General features: G+C 38.4%; 1 protein-coding gene across 1 annotated transcript; it reads left to right on the forward strand.

Moving 5' to 3' along the window:
* The first annotated feature begins 13,898 nt into the window (after nucleotides 1-13,898).
* LOC142150377 (olfactory receptor 5AP2-like) lies at nucleotides 13,899-14,822 on the forward strand. Its single transcript, XM_075205572.1, has one exon. It carries the CDS (start codon nucleotides 13,899-13,901, stop codon nucleotides 14,820-14,822), a length of 924 nt encoding a protein of 307 aa, XP_075061673.1.
* Nucleotides 14,823-15,366: the final 544 nt, after the last annotated feature.

Below are 15,366 nucleotides of genomic sequence, written 5' to 3' on the forward strand. Positions count from 1 at the left end.
TTTCTGCTCTACTCAGCTGAAGGAAAACACTGGTCTCCATGTATTACACCTATGATGTAAATAGACCAGATTGGATCTAATAACTGTCGGTACCATTGGTTTTGTATTTTCAAGTGATTTACTGTAGTGAGATTCTCACATTTCAGATATTAGGTTTTATAAAAGATAACCCCTCAGTCAGGGTCTCACCTGTCACATTGAGGATTGTCCCAGTGCCGAGAGAGAGTCACACAACGTTATTTGCTAATTGAAGTACACAAAAGTGTTGCAAATATCACACCTATACCAATTTCCCATGACAAACTAAGGGCTCCTATATTTTCATCTAAGATCTATGATGCATAGATCTTAGATGAAAGTGATCACTATTTTATCACTATTTTATAAGTTTTTATATGTAGACATTATTGGCTAGAAATCACATAGAATGCAACTACTGAGCACCAAGCTAACTGCATACCAAAACCCAGCAACCGAACACTGAGTTGTACACATACCCAGAACCCAATGACTAATCACAGAGCTACCTTCATACCTAGGACATAGTTCCTGTGCATCAACTGTCCAGAACTCAATTACTGGACACTCATCATTAAGACTGGCAAATCTGGGTCTTGTATGAACATTGCCGACCTATGGTCTTAAGCTATTGAGGTGAGGTGTGAACGTATTCTTCTACCGATGATTAGGATAGATTTGACAAACCACTATTATTGGTGAGATTGATTCAGAGAATTAAACTGATTTCCAGTATAAAGAGAGGATATTTTTTCACACTGTGAGAACATTTTGGCTGCCTTGCTGGTGGCATTGGTCTCCTTCCTCTGGATCAACAATTTAAAAGGTTCCACTTAATGCATTTGTGTATTTTCAAAACTCACTAACTACTGATTGTAAAATAGGAGGTTGTGCAATAATATAAGAAATTAATGGAAACTGAGCCGCAGAAAAATCCGAGTAATGTTTGTTCAGCAGGGAAGCAATATATACAACACAGTATATTGTATAGTGGTGGATGAGATATTCTATGGGGAGGAACAAAGAGAGACAGGAGTGGTTTTATCTGACCTGAATTTACATTGTTTTCCCCCCTGATACTAAATGGTGATACTAAATATTTTTGGCTCTTCTGATGACACTAGTCCAGAGTTTGAATGTCAGCTGGGTAAATAGAGAATATGTCTGGAACTGTCTCATTAGATAATGTGCCCTTATCACACATAGTTTCCAACTGACCCTAATTTCCAGGTATGTTCCCAGGTGTTGCTCAGCATCTTCCTTCTGGAAGCCAGTAGCCAGTTGAGCTAGTGGTGTGAGGAACAGCTATTTTATGGGCTGTCTCCAAGGCAATGGGGAGGGGAGCACAGAAAACAGCAAGATGTTTGTTATACGTGCACCATATAAAACTATGGATACCCCCTTATCATGACAAGGTCATATATTCATATATATTTAAAAATCCACAGGTACTTATATTCATACAAAGATAATATCCAAAGCCTTCAAGGAACGTTTAGTAAAATTACAATTTATGCTGTGACTGGAGTTTCAGTTGGTTTTCATGAGAATTAAAAAAGTTTTAGTTCTTTCTCTAATATTCACCTTCAGATAGCTGCTGCCTCACTAACCCATAGCACTAACTACAAGACCTCCCGAGACAGAGGTACCAGGCAGGGCCATCTTAACAACATTATGGGCCCCAGGGCAAATCAGTGCACTGGAGCCCCTACCTACACAACCACTCACAAGAATAATAATGTAAATTTGCCCCTTCATCATGCTTCTTGTCTCCCCACCCTGCGCCTGTATCAGATACTGTGCCTGTGCCCTCCATTATTCTTCTATTTGCCCTTTCATCATGCACCTTCTGGTCTCACCCCCACCCCTATATCAGATACTGTGTCTGTACCCTCCATTAGTCTTCTTTTTGTCCCCCCTTCACTTACCTTTCTATCACCTTCTTCTCTTCTTTTTTTCTTCTTTTCTGTTTTATTTCTTCCTCGCTTGCTTGTCCGTCGCATTGTGGCTCCTCCGTGCTGCGCTCCTCACTGATAATGTGAAAATGTCATCATGCCCGACATTCAGTGCGAGCGCAGCACGGAAGAGGGAAGCAGCTGGATCGCCACTGCATGACCGCGGTGGTGATCCCGATCCCTCCCTGTTTTTTTTATTTTTTTCAGAGCTTACTTCAGAGCCACGCCTATAGGGGCCCCCTTGCCCATGGGGGCCCTTGCCCAATGTGCCCAATGGAAAAGACGGCCCTGGTACCAGGACCACGCTGACTGATTTCACTCCAAGCCTCAGCAATGAAGAGAGAATGTAATAGGGGAACAACAAGTTGTCAGCTTAACAGAAAATATATTTTATTTACTTGGTAAGTTACTCAAAGTTAGCAATGAAATAAAAATGTTTGTGACAGTTATCTGACATGGGCACCGTGCTGTTTCATGTGTGTATTTTCATATGATTACTCAGACCCAAACCTCCTAAGACTAGTACCACATGAATGCCCACAAGTGAAACGCGTCACTAACATTTTTGTCTGTACATTGCAGACAGTGTGTATGCTGAGTTCCTGGTACACAAGTGCATGTAAACTTTATGGGGTATATTTACTAAACTGCAGGTTTGAAAAAGTGTAGATGTTGCCTATAGCAGCCAATCAGATTCTAGATGTCATTTTTTAGAATGTACTAAACAAATTCTAGCTAGAATCTGATTGGTTGCTATAGGCAACATCTCCACTTTTTCAAACCTGCAGTTTAGTAAATCTACCCTCATGAGTGCTGCCTGTACCCATGTGTCAGGAACTCATTGATACTACCTGGTATGTGCAGGGAAATAGAGTGTGATACACAGGCACTAAAAGCATCCATAGCCAAATCCCCTGTGCCTCTTTTACAGTCCAGTGTTTCGTTCAGTTTACTATATAACTCTTTATGGATATAATGTACCCATTTAATTGCTCCAAAATGTCTCCCATTACATTTAGCATATTAACATGCATTTTGTTTATTATTAGACTTTGAAGTGGCATATAAATTTGTAGGTTCACAAATATTGTAGTCTCAAGTCAGTATCCCCCATAAGCTGGGCCTACACTAGGAAGCTATGTCGATTCAATGGCCATTAAATATAAATAGAGAAGTAGGAACAAATAGTCATTAAAATCACAAACTTTATTGCAAAACTAATAATCACTGATTACACCAAGGCCCATTTTGGAATCTATGGACATTGAAAAGTATATCCAGTGTAAAGCGTGTCTGACTCTTCCATTATTGTACTGAAATGCAGAGTGACCTGCAAGGATAATTTCCATTATTTAACTTTTCTAAAGTTTGTGATTTGTTTTCCCCTTTTTGTATTCTTACAGTTAGAAGATAAAATAGCCAACTGTGGTTTCTACTTATTCTGCTCAGATTTCTTAGTTTTCCTCTAAGTACTTCATTGTATCAGATCTTTTATCAAGATGTTATGAGTTCACAAAGTGGAAAATAATCATGTGCTGATCTTTCTGCTGTGATGTTTGTTTCTATGTCTTCTTATGTATCAGGATTTCTGTTGCTCAGTGTCCACACATGGTAAATGCCCCAAGCAACCACAAGCAGTTACTTTATATTGTACCTGCAGCTTCGATATCATAAATAGTTAGTGTTGGCTGGTACACATGGTACAGACATATGGTGAGTGATCAAGATGATTTAATTAATTAACTGTATAAAGAATGTTCAAGGACAGAATCTTCAAAATGAGTCAGAGAGGTTTCATGAGTGATTGATCAGCCATTATCAATACACATATACAAGTTCAGTTTCAAATGATGGTGTAATATCAGGTCACATGATGGGGCTCTCCTCACTGTGAAAGGTGATTCTTGTTATATAATTAAAAAAAACACCTGTTATTATCTGTAACAACAATAAAGGAGAACATCAGCCAAAATACTTTAAAACCTACCTATCAATTAATCATTTACAAATATGAACCTAAATTTTTACTAAAATTAGCAAATACTATAGGCATACAAAAAACAAAACGCAAATTATAAGGAATAAACATTTACAGGATACATAATTAGTAATACTTAACAAAGAAAAACATTCAATAAATATATAGATTCTGTAAATTCAAACTTGCCTCTCCCAACTGTGGTGAGAGTGATTTTGAATGAGGGGAAAAAGAGTGGAGAGGAATAAGTAGGAGAAATGGGAACAACTCAGTTGAAGACTTTCAGCTACTCCTGACTTTGCCAAAAGTGGGCAGAGGGAACAGGGATAATGTGGAGAAGGTAAGATAGAGAATCCTTTCCAGAGGAAGTCTTTTGTTAAAGGTGTCCATGCAACATGGACATGGACTGGGCAGAAGTCATCTCTGGGTACCCTGATGAAGCAGCAGTCATCTCTATGACCCCCACTGAGCAGCGGTCATCTGTAGCAGCTCACACTTGGTAGGAGCCATCTGTGGTATGACTGATCTCAAGAAAGAAAGCAGTGACTTGAACCTCAGGACCAGAGGCAGTGACTTGAACCTTGAGATTGGAGGCAGCGACTTGAACCTCGGGACTGGAGGCAATGACTTAAATCTCAGGACTGGAGACAATCAACTCAGTCACTGTGAACTGGGCAGTTATCTCTGGCACTGTGGACTATGCAATCTTGTAAGGCATTTTTGGCCGGACAGTCACCTGTGTTACTGTAAACTAGACAGAATTTTCCTCGGGCCCAGTGCCCAGGGCAGAAATGTCCTCAGGACCTTGAAACAGTTACTGGCATCTCAGGACTGGAAACAGGTAATGACACCTCAGAACATGAGTCAGAAAGTGGTTCCTTGGGTAGTGGAGCAGTGTTTGACAAAGATGGTAGCAATCCCTCTGGATCCAGTTGGAAGGATGGTACCAGGGCTCGCTGAAGGAATACAACAATCTGTGGAGCAAGAACTGGAGGTACAGGCACCACGAGAACAGGAGCTTGAAGTATAACAATCTCTGGAGTGGGTATGGGAGGAAAATCCAGGGAAGTTTGTTTGTTAGAACCTGAACAGATCTGCCTGGCATTTATTTACTGTGTGTATATAATAATCTAGTGATTGTTTTTGTTACAATAAATGTATTGTTTTACTTTCTAACTGCATTTGCCTTAGTGACTGAGAATCCTAGAAGGAAGTTGGTAGACTTCCCTGGCATAGTAAGGCACCCACGGGTGACCAGACAGCATGAAATGGGTGGAATTGGGCCAGAAAACCCAGTATCTTCACAATGGTCTTTATAATCTGCCTTTTCCAGCAGACTGATGCCAGTTCATCAATTGTTTACTATTCCTGGTCTCACACTCTGTACTCCTGTGACCTGTTACTGATGGATCTTCCAGTTTATGACCCTGGCTTGCTGACCATCCTTCTGTGTACTCCTTCTGTGGAGTCTCCTGCTATATCCTGCGGATTTTCCTTTATGCAGCTTCAGTTGCAGAAAACACATTTGTAAGCCCTCAGCTCCTGTCACTTATAGACTGTGCCCTCTGAGGATTTTGCTATATCCATTGTCTGCTGTAGCTGCTACTCGTACAGCAGTTCCTGTCATTTATTTAGTACTGCATACATTACCTATGGTTGTATCTACTACTGCCCATATCCACTACCTAGTGTTGCATCTAATACTGCCAATATTTGCTGCCTAGTTTTGCATCTACTACTGCCAATATCCACTAGCTAGTGTTGCATCTACTACTGCCAATATCCACTACCTAGTGTTGCATCTACTACTGCCAATATCCACTACCTAGTGTTACATTTACTACTGCCAATATCCACTACCTAGTGTTACATTTACCACTGCAAATATCCGCTACCTAGTGTTACATTTACTATTGGCAATATCCACTCTCTATTGTTTAAACTAGAGATGCTCGGGCTTGGAATTTCTGAAAACCGAACGCACCCGAACTTTGGGTATCCGAATAGGCTCGCGAGCCGGCTCAGTACTTTTGCGTGTCCTCGGATCTGATTCGAGGCAAAATTTCATTATTGCGTTGTCGGATCTCACAGGTTTTGGATTCCATAAGTAGCTCCCTCCCCAGGAGATCCAGTGCCATTGCTCACACAGAAACAGGGGTAGCAGTGTTCTTGTCACTCTCCATTCTCCAGTGACATTGCTCAGTGCCATTGCCCATACAGAAACAGGGGTAGCAGTGTTCTTGTCACTTGACAAAAATTGAATGGAAATGACTGGAAATTAATGTTATTGAGGTTAATATTAATGTAGGAACAAAAAAGAGCCAAATTATGTGATTTTACCCAAAAAAATAGGATTCAAATTTTTTTTTATAGGGATCCAAAACCAAAACCAAAACACACGAAGGCGGTTTTGCAGAAACCATGTCCAAAACCAAAACACAAAGTTAATCCATATCCAAAACTAAAACAAAAACAGGGGATCAGTGAACATCTCTAATTTAAAGTACTTCTGCCATTGTATAATTTATTTTCATTGAATTCTACATCTTTTACTTGTAGTGCTTATGGACTTGTGCTACCAGTATTAACCATTGCCTGCATCAGGTTATTTACCTGCGTGATTTTTGCTTTAAATAAAAAACTATGTTTCCATTCTCAACAACTCCCCATAGTTTGCATACTATGAACCCTGACAATTAGATTCCTGCACATAGTGAACTCTTATAGTTGCCAATGATCCTTACTCTCACAGTGCATTCCCAGACTTTGATCAGCTTCTTCAAAGCCTGGTAGTATATTGAGCAGCTATTTTACAGGCTGTCTCCAAAGCTGAAGAGCTTTCAGTGAAGCATTAATATTTTTATTATACACCCACAACATAAAAGCTACAACCCTTCCTTTACTTGACAAGTTCTATTTAATTATATGAATTCAAATATCCACAATTGGGCATATATTCATACAGAGTTAATATCCAAAGCTTTGAAACACTACAGAGCAAAGTTTTGTAAAAGTAATTCTCAATTTGTTTCTCATGAGAATACAAAAGTTTTAGTTCCTATTCACCTTGAGAGAGTTGCAGCCTCACTGACCACTAACACTAATTACAAGATAGAGGTACCGGAACAGACGGACTGATTTCTCTCCAGCAATGAAGAGAGAAGTGGAATTTATTCTAGTAAGTGTGGGGGGAGCTTTAAGAAAAAATACATTTTATTTACTTAGTAAGTTACTCCAAATTAGTTTCTGAGAGGAGGATACAGCTGATAAAACAACATCTTGTAGGGCCTAAGGTGTGATGGTGGCTGATAATATATTGCAAGCAAAATGTCTCACAGGTAGCTAGAATCTCCATTTAAATGAGCAATCTAATTGGGAACACCACGGCCCAACAGAAAATAACTCCAAATGCTTCCAGACCTTTCGGATCTTTAGCTTCCACCACTTAGCAAATTACATTCACCGTCAGGTCCATAATAAATTCAAAATTAAGCCCGATCACTACAGCTCCAATTTACATAGTAGGACTGGTCTCGCTGCTGGAACTCTTAGTCTCACATCACTTCCGTCTTTCCATTTCCACAATGTAGCTCCTAGTTGAATACCTTTGTTGTAACAAGATAGCAGTTATCACAGTCAGTAACCTGGCGCGTTTTGTCTCTTGGGGTGAGATTTTTTTTAAAGCTCTTGGCCTTTTCCAATAGGTTGATTTAATGAAAAAAAACCAGTAGCAATTTACGTCATAAACCTTTACCAGAGAATCCAGGAATTGCAAATCGTTACTTGAGGACATCCTGGTGGACGGCAGGTTAGAACATCAGCTAATGAACGTATTGTAAAAAGTGTACATACTATCATCATAACCCAAGAAAAATATCAGTATCATACCTCCACCAATTTATCTCATTAGTCTAAAAAGAGTAGAGGTGTTTAGTAACACTATGTAAATTGTGCCATGTAGAGATTGGCATATGTATGGGCCACACAAAATCCCATAGCCGTGCCCATAGATTGGAAATTTCCATCCACCTATAACTATTTCTAAATAAACAGTACCTATCGTTACATATAATTAAATTGTGTTACTGTTTCATATATCATTTATAAAATAGCTTTGTCGTCATTTAAATAATACAAGGTAACAGCATCAAACAAAGCCAAAGTTACAATACCCAAAGTAAATGTCTCCTTAAAACCACTGTACAGTAAGAAATATTGATCAGTTTAACTTCATCAACTTCTTAATACCCTGTACCATAATTCTGCTAGTGGACTGAATATTGTCTGAAACATAAACATTCTAATTGTTTGCATCTTTACCGATCTGGAGTTGTGTGCAACATCATTTCTCTGTCATGGTCATTATGAACGGGGCACCTATAGAGGTGGAGGTGGGAATTTTGTTGGTGGAACCTGGAGATCATGCTCCTGAATCTTTGCCTACGGAATAAAGTAAGAGGATATGTATTCATAGACTTTTCTGGCTTAATAAAGACTGATTGAGGTTAATGGGGCAGTTGTGTTACACAAGTCATACACATTGGTAAGGTAACATTACCCTATTCATATTAATGTATGGAAGTGTCATATACACAAAGAAGAATAATGTATTCACTCTGAGCTGTCTTTACTGAAAAATACAGCCTATGATCTATTCTAAATTATTAATCTTATGTATTTTACACTAGTCACATCTGTATGCTACAAGTAGAGTTGGACGTAGGCAAACCTTATATAAGCCCAAATACTGCTAGTTGAGCACCCGTGAAGAATATATGTAGGCAAATACACTGTTTTTACCTGTGTCTTTTTTTATGGTAACACTGTTATCAGTACTTGGTATTGAATATTGAAAATCTTTTAGGTAATACTGATATGCATTATCCAAAATTGCCTGGCTTATCTAATATCATTTAGATCTTCCATAAGACCATTGTCACTATTGCATAATTTTACATTATCCGTAACATAAGTATTACTTATAAAAGATATATGAAATTATTATGAAAACAAGTAACTATATTCCTAATTACAGAAGAATATTTTTTGGCCAATTAAGTGAAACTGCTCACTAATATGGTTGTCTCTAATGTGCAAAGAGTAATGATTTATGCTTTGGGACACAGGAGATTAATACTCCTGAGTCACTGGGTTTAATATAAAATGATTCTTGATTTACAGAGAGAAGAGATCATGCAGGTCCCGGATGTCACACAATTACACGTCAGACAGGTAAGAGACTCTTAACAAACTAATCATGTTTCTTATTATATTTAAAACCACAACCAGAAAACTGGAGACTGAAACATGACTGTGACAACTGATACAGTGTTTACAATCATGACATATTACTGAGCATTTATGGAAACTGTTCTGCAGGTATCACTGCAAAAACTGTGCTGTAACCCATAGCAACCAGTCAGATGTTTCTTTCTCTGTAATAATCGCGCTAAGAAAATGACAGCATCTGATCAGCTGCTCGGGGTCATAGAACCTGTTTTGCAGAGGTACTTGTGGAAATAATGCTCTAAGCTCTGTGGTGGATATATAAATGTGTAGGGTGTACAACACTGTCAACTAACACGATAAAGAATCAATGGTTATCAATTATTGATTATTAAAGTTTTCATGATTTTTGAATAATACCAAAGATTAATTTTTATAAACATATAAATGAATATCACTTTTAATTTAAAGCCGCAATGCCGAGTTAAGTGTTTAAACACTTAACCTGCCGGGTCCTGTCATTGCCGCTTTAAATTAAAAGAGATACAGGTGGCGATGACGTGAAAATCTACTGACGGCCACCTGACTAGTGGGAATAAGTTTGAGTCACCATCCTGCTGCGATCATAGATCTACAGCGTCAGTCTGGAGGTAAGTCTGCTTATATCACAACTGTTTTTTCCCACATTCGGAATTTAAGTGTAGTACTCCTCGGTGTCGGATGGGTGCGGTGGTAATCGTCTTCACAATACCACCGCACCCATCCAACTAAACAAACTCCATATAATTCTCTCAACTTTTTTGTCTTTTCTTAACATTTTTGACATTATCAAATATTATTTAGGAATTATATTGCATAGAAATTCAGCATTCTTTACCAATGTGTACATACAGACCCCTTTACTATTAAGTATCAATCCAAAGCCATCATAGGTTGTATGGTTACAGTTCTGATTACATTTCTTCATTGACTTTTCCTAATACATTTGCAGTTTCTTAAGTCACTTTTCTAGTACTCTAGAAGTTCTGTAATTCCTTATGTGTTCATACAGGAAACTGCTTTGATGTTCTTAGTTACTGGTTTATAGGCAGCCCAGCACTCAGTCTTTTTACTGATTTAAGATTTTTAAAGTTTTTATGGTCTGTTTACACAGTGAAAATATATGAAACATCTGTCATCACACCTCAAAAGCTCCCTTATCTGCTAAGTATGCTGATTACTTATGTATTGATCTTTCTTCTTGGAGAACATTGTTCTGGAGAAAAGCTGCAGGGATAACATTTTCTTTGTTTTGGGGGGATTAGCTGAAAATTGAGAATCACCCCCCCCCCCCAGCACCAAAGTTCTATCTATGCTAATTGGTAAAACTCAGGACCATCTGAAGACACTTCAAATCTTTAGGTTGTGGCCACTCTGAAATGGCTTAGTCCAGAGATGTGACTTTCCTTAGCTGGGCACCAGATCAAAATTTGGGGGATCCTACAATATTGAAAGCCCAAAAAGGGCTTTAATGCACAGCACAAGTCTAAAAGAAGGACCCATTCACAACCGGGTCTCATTGCTACCATCGACTGCTGCGGCAGTTGACCTGAACTAGATATTTTTTAACCTATAAATGGAACCTCAACAATCTCTTAAACACACTTTTCTAAATTATCATATAAAGAATTATCTATGAACATAGATGAAACTAAGCAATCATGCTTTCAATGGGCATCCAGAGATGAGGAAAATATTAATATATTGCCCAGATTTACCACTATGAAAGTAGCTAGATGTTCCAGAAAAATGTCATTGACATAAACCTGGTAAATGGCCAAGACATTAAACATGACAAAGGCTATGCCTAAATATTTATATTGGCCAACCTTGGTGTTAGAGTCAGTCTTCCATTTATACTCATGCCTGATATGAATTAGGTTTTATCTCTCTTAATTTCATGATCTGTAAAGAGTCTAACAATGGTTGACACTGATAAACTGGTTAATGGTCAAATTGGAAATGAGTGGAATAAGGCATTTTTTTTATTAATAATAATAAATGTACCCCCCTATGTTCCATACAGAGACAAAGACCACCATTTTTATTTATGGAAAAACAGTAAAAAATCCTCACCGGTCTGTGATTTGGAAGGCAAAATGTAACCTTGTTTGAGATTTGATTATCCTAAAATTTGTTTTTGCACAACATTGTATTCTGGCTCATATAGTGCACAATCTCTTCCTCAAGAGGGGAGAGTTCCAGGTATTAAATTATCGGGGCAATCATGCACATGTCTGTGGAGGCAATTGTTCTACAAACGTTTTACAAAAAACATCAGCATCAGAATAACAGTATAATAGTGGCTGCATGAATAGTCTGAATTAAACCACTTTGTAAGCAAGACTGGCTTCAGTTGACAATATCTATATTCTATAAATAAGAAAACAGGGATACTCTGCACTCTCCAAACACATAATTAATGCTATACCAAGTACTGTTCTATATTAAAAACAGGGAATGTTAGTTCCACATATTGCAATATATGTTAAGCTGACCAACTCAAGCCAAAGTCTTCTCATTCTGGTCAGTTCTATATTCTATAAATAGATATGCCTTTGGCTTAGATATATAGATTGCTTGACTAAAAAGAGTCTGACCAGGGAAGGGCATTACAAAATTCTATGGACTGACTTGTGATGTCACAATTGTTATTGATTAGCAAAATTGTAGTGAAGCTTTATCTCCACTACTCTTCCACTTTATCTTTGCCATCCTGTGGGATATCACTGTGCAAGTTGGGCCTGATTCGGAGTTGGCCATAAGTCCTTCTGTGTAAGTAAATTGGGCTTTCCCACACTATGCAAAATATATTTAGAATTTCAGAGACAGTCATCATATCCCTCCAACCCTTGGTGGTCAAGAGATGGACTGTCTGTGTTAAAGGTGGGTCTGTGCCCTATTATTTCATCTTCGTAGATCAGCATGTATACTGTGTGTATGTGTGTGTGTGTGTGTGTATGTGTGTGTGTGTGTATATGTGTGTGTATGTGTGCGTGTGTGTATGTGTGTGTGTTCCTATGTGACTCTTGCCAGGAAAATAAAACATTTACTTATACTCAACACCACAGGTGCCTAGTTACTGTACTAGGGAGTCTTAAATTGGAGGTGTTAATTAAGACTGTTAATGGAAATTCAGGTTAAAACTTTTTTCATTAAATATTAAACAGAGATGAGCCTGGTCCTGATATTTTAGATAAACAAAAACCCCATAATGCAATGCACCTATGTAAGGCGAATGCTTGTTTGAAGCATTATTACATTGCATGTTTGGGAGAGATATTTGGTATGTGATCAGGCAAGTGAAGAGGGACAGGAGGTGCTCAGTAATGTCAGTGTAAGCTGGATGTAAGGCCAGAGCATTACATGTTCTGTCAGTCATAGCAATAGGTCTTGTGCATCTGTGGCTTGTCCAGCTGGGGCACAGTGGCTAGTATTGCTGTTTATAACACTGTCGAACTTGGTTTTATTTAGAGTGATATCTGCATGGAGTTTCTATGCTCAACAAATGGGCTTCCTCTAATGATCAAGGTTAATTGGCTTTTGACTAAATGTGTCTAGTGTGCATGGTCGGTGTTTGGGAAAGGAAAAAACATATTTATTTACATAATATATATTTAAATTCAGTTATAACAGCAGCATTTCATAGCATAAGTTCCACTCTCCCCCTGTGTAGTTCATGTTGCCCAAAATGGAAGAATGACAGTTAATTATAGAACCTATAATACTATAATACTCCTTCATGTAGATTATTGCTTGCCAGAAAGCTAAACTTTGCACGTTAATTGCTGCTTTGTGAGTCTTGTGCTGCTCTTCAGATTGAAGGAAGAAAAAATGAAATATTTTTTTCTTCCCATTTTCCAGCAATTCCGGAATTAGCCAGAACTTAGGGGATGGTGGATATCACACTATAGGGCTGCTAGGACGTCCTTGACAAAAACTTCCTCATTAGTTACTTGTGTGTCCAGCCTGTACTGCTTAGTGGATGTATACATATTACTCCACGCTTTGCATATCACATCTGAAGGGACCCCGTCTCTCTCTGCCCACAAGGTTGAAATAGGTCATCAAAGATAATGAGGAGGTTTATATGGCAGGTTATAGCAGAGACTAAAGGTATCTCTCAAATCTTTTCATTTGTATTTTCAATTGTCATTATTATTTACAATTTATTTATTTTGTATGTAGTTATGATACAATTGGGTGAGATATTTACTGCAGTAGGTGATAGGTGGGGTGGTTATAAAATGGTACAGAGCAAATATAATCCAGCACAGAGAGCAGCTGATTAATAGTTTGTAGTTAGCCTGGATGACTTTCTTCCACCCTCACACTGCAAGTGAGTGAGCACTCACACACCTTTCCGGTTTAGTCATTGGGTTTACACTGGACAATTTTGCTAGAGGAGTTTTCACTACCAGTAACCATGACACTGTGTATGCTAGCCAGTAAACTCCGCTTCTGAACACTTAATATAAATCTGACAACACTCTACAACCAGATCAGAGGGCTTTATATAAAAGGAAAATAATGCAGCCATTTAATTTTCCTTCCCATAATTTCTAGTTGCAGGTTGTCTTGTGTATTTTATAGCGTTATTTACATTATATGCTTTGTGGTTTGCATTAGACTTGTGAACTAATGAGTTGTTTTTTTTTATCACTACAGAGGAAACAGTGGACATGATAAATGTGACACAAGTGAGAGTCTTTGCGTTTTCCGGACTAACAGACAATGAAAACCTGGTCCCATTCCTCTTTGTATTCTTCTTGCTTGTTTATATGGTGACCATAGTTGGCAATGTCGGCATGATAACTGTTGTCCATAAGACCTCAAAACTGCACACTCCAATGTACTATTTCCTCAGTTTCCTCTCCATGGTGGACCTCTGTTACTCCTCAGTGATAACACCTAAAATGTTTTTTGACCTTTTGTCCAAGAAAAAGTCCATCTCCATCAATGGATGTGCTCTTCAGTTCTTCTCCTTTGCTTCCCTAGCAGTCACTGAGGCTCTCCTACTCTCAAACATGTCATATGATCGATATATTGCTATCTGCCATCCTCTCCATTATGTTTTAGTAATGACCAAGAAAAAATGTCTGTGTCTGGTTCTCCTTGCCTCATGTATTGGCTTCTTGCAGTCATCAGTGCAGACCAGCTGTGTTTTTAATCTACAATTTTGTGGTTCAAACCTTATTGAGCACTTCTATTGTGACCTCCTTCCGTTGCTCAGATTGTCCTGCTCTAGGACTCTCCCATGTGACATGATAGCTGTATTCTTCACTTGTTCATGTGGTATTGGTTCTATGTTGACAATCCTGATCTCATACTCTCTAATTGTTTCTTCCATTTTATGTATGAAATCTGCTGAGGGCAGGCAGAAAGCATTCAGTACGTGTTCTTCACATCTCATGTGTGTGTTCATCTTCTATGGGACCATTTTCTTCATTTACTTACGCTCCCCTGACAGTGTCTTTAAGAAACAAGATAAGGTGGTCTCTGTCTTCTACACAGTAGTGATACCAATGTTAAATCCACTCATATACAGTCTGAGGAACCAAGAGGTGAAAATGGTCATTATGGATGCAGTCCGAAAATATAAATGACAAAAGATTCAGGTTGTCCACGTACATCTTTTTTACAGTGTGTTCCAAACAGACGACGACAAAAGTAAAATATTGTAACAACCATTGATTGGCTTGGAATAAACATCATTTTCTTGCTTTAATGTCTTAGCCACGTGTTACATTGGTGTCATTGTGATCAGCAAGGGTAGCATAGCATTGAGATCAATGGATCGATTTCCTCATGGTTTTATCAAGTTGTGTTCCTTTTGATTTTAGAAAATTCTTGTGTAGAGAAGCCCTTTGTCAACCAAAACTGAGAAGATAAGAGGTGTGGTTGGCTGATTGTCGCACACAATGGCAGAATGCTTTTATTGATTTTTCACTTCAATTGATAGATCCTGATGAGATGTTGATCAGAACGGCCTTTGTTGTTTTTCACACACAGTATTTTGAGCCTGGTTTGGCCCAACACAGTCAAACGATCTTTCCAAAGGAAAAACTTACTTTCACTAATGTTGATAATATGTATTTTATGTAAAGCTGGAGAGATGAGCCATGCATGGAAGACTTTAATCTGGCCTTC

The sequence above is a fragment of the Mixophyes fleayi genome, chromosome 4 (assembly GCF_038048845.1).
Source record: "Mixophyes fleayi isolate aMixFle1 chromosome 4, aMixFle1.hap1, whole genome shotgun sequence".
In the NCBI taxonomy this organism is placed as follows: Eukaryota; Metazoa; Chordata; class Amphibia; order Anura; family Limnodynastidae; genus Mixophyes; species Mixophyes fleayi.

What these genes read in the sequence shown, in the direction of transcription:
- LOC142150377 (XM_075205572.1), top strand. Translation starts at nt 13,899, where the DNA reads ATGATAAATGTGACACAAGTGAGAGTCTTTGCGTTTTCCGGACTAACA.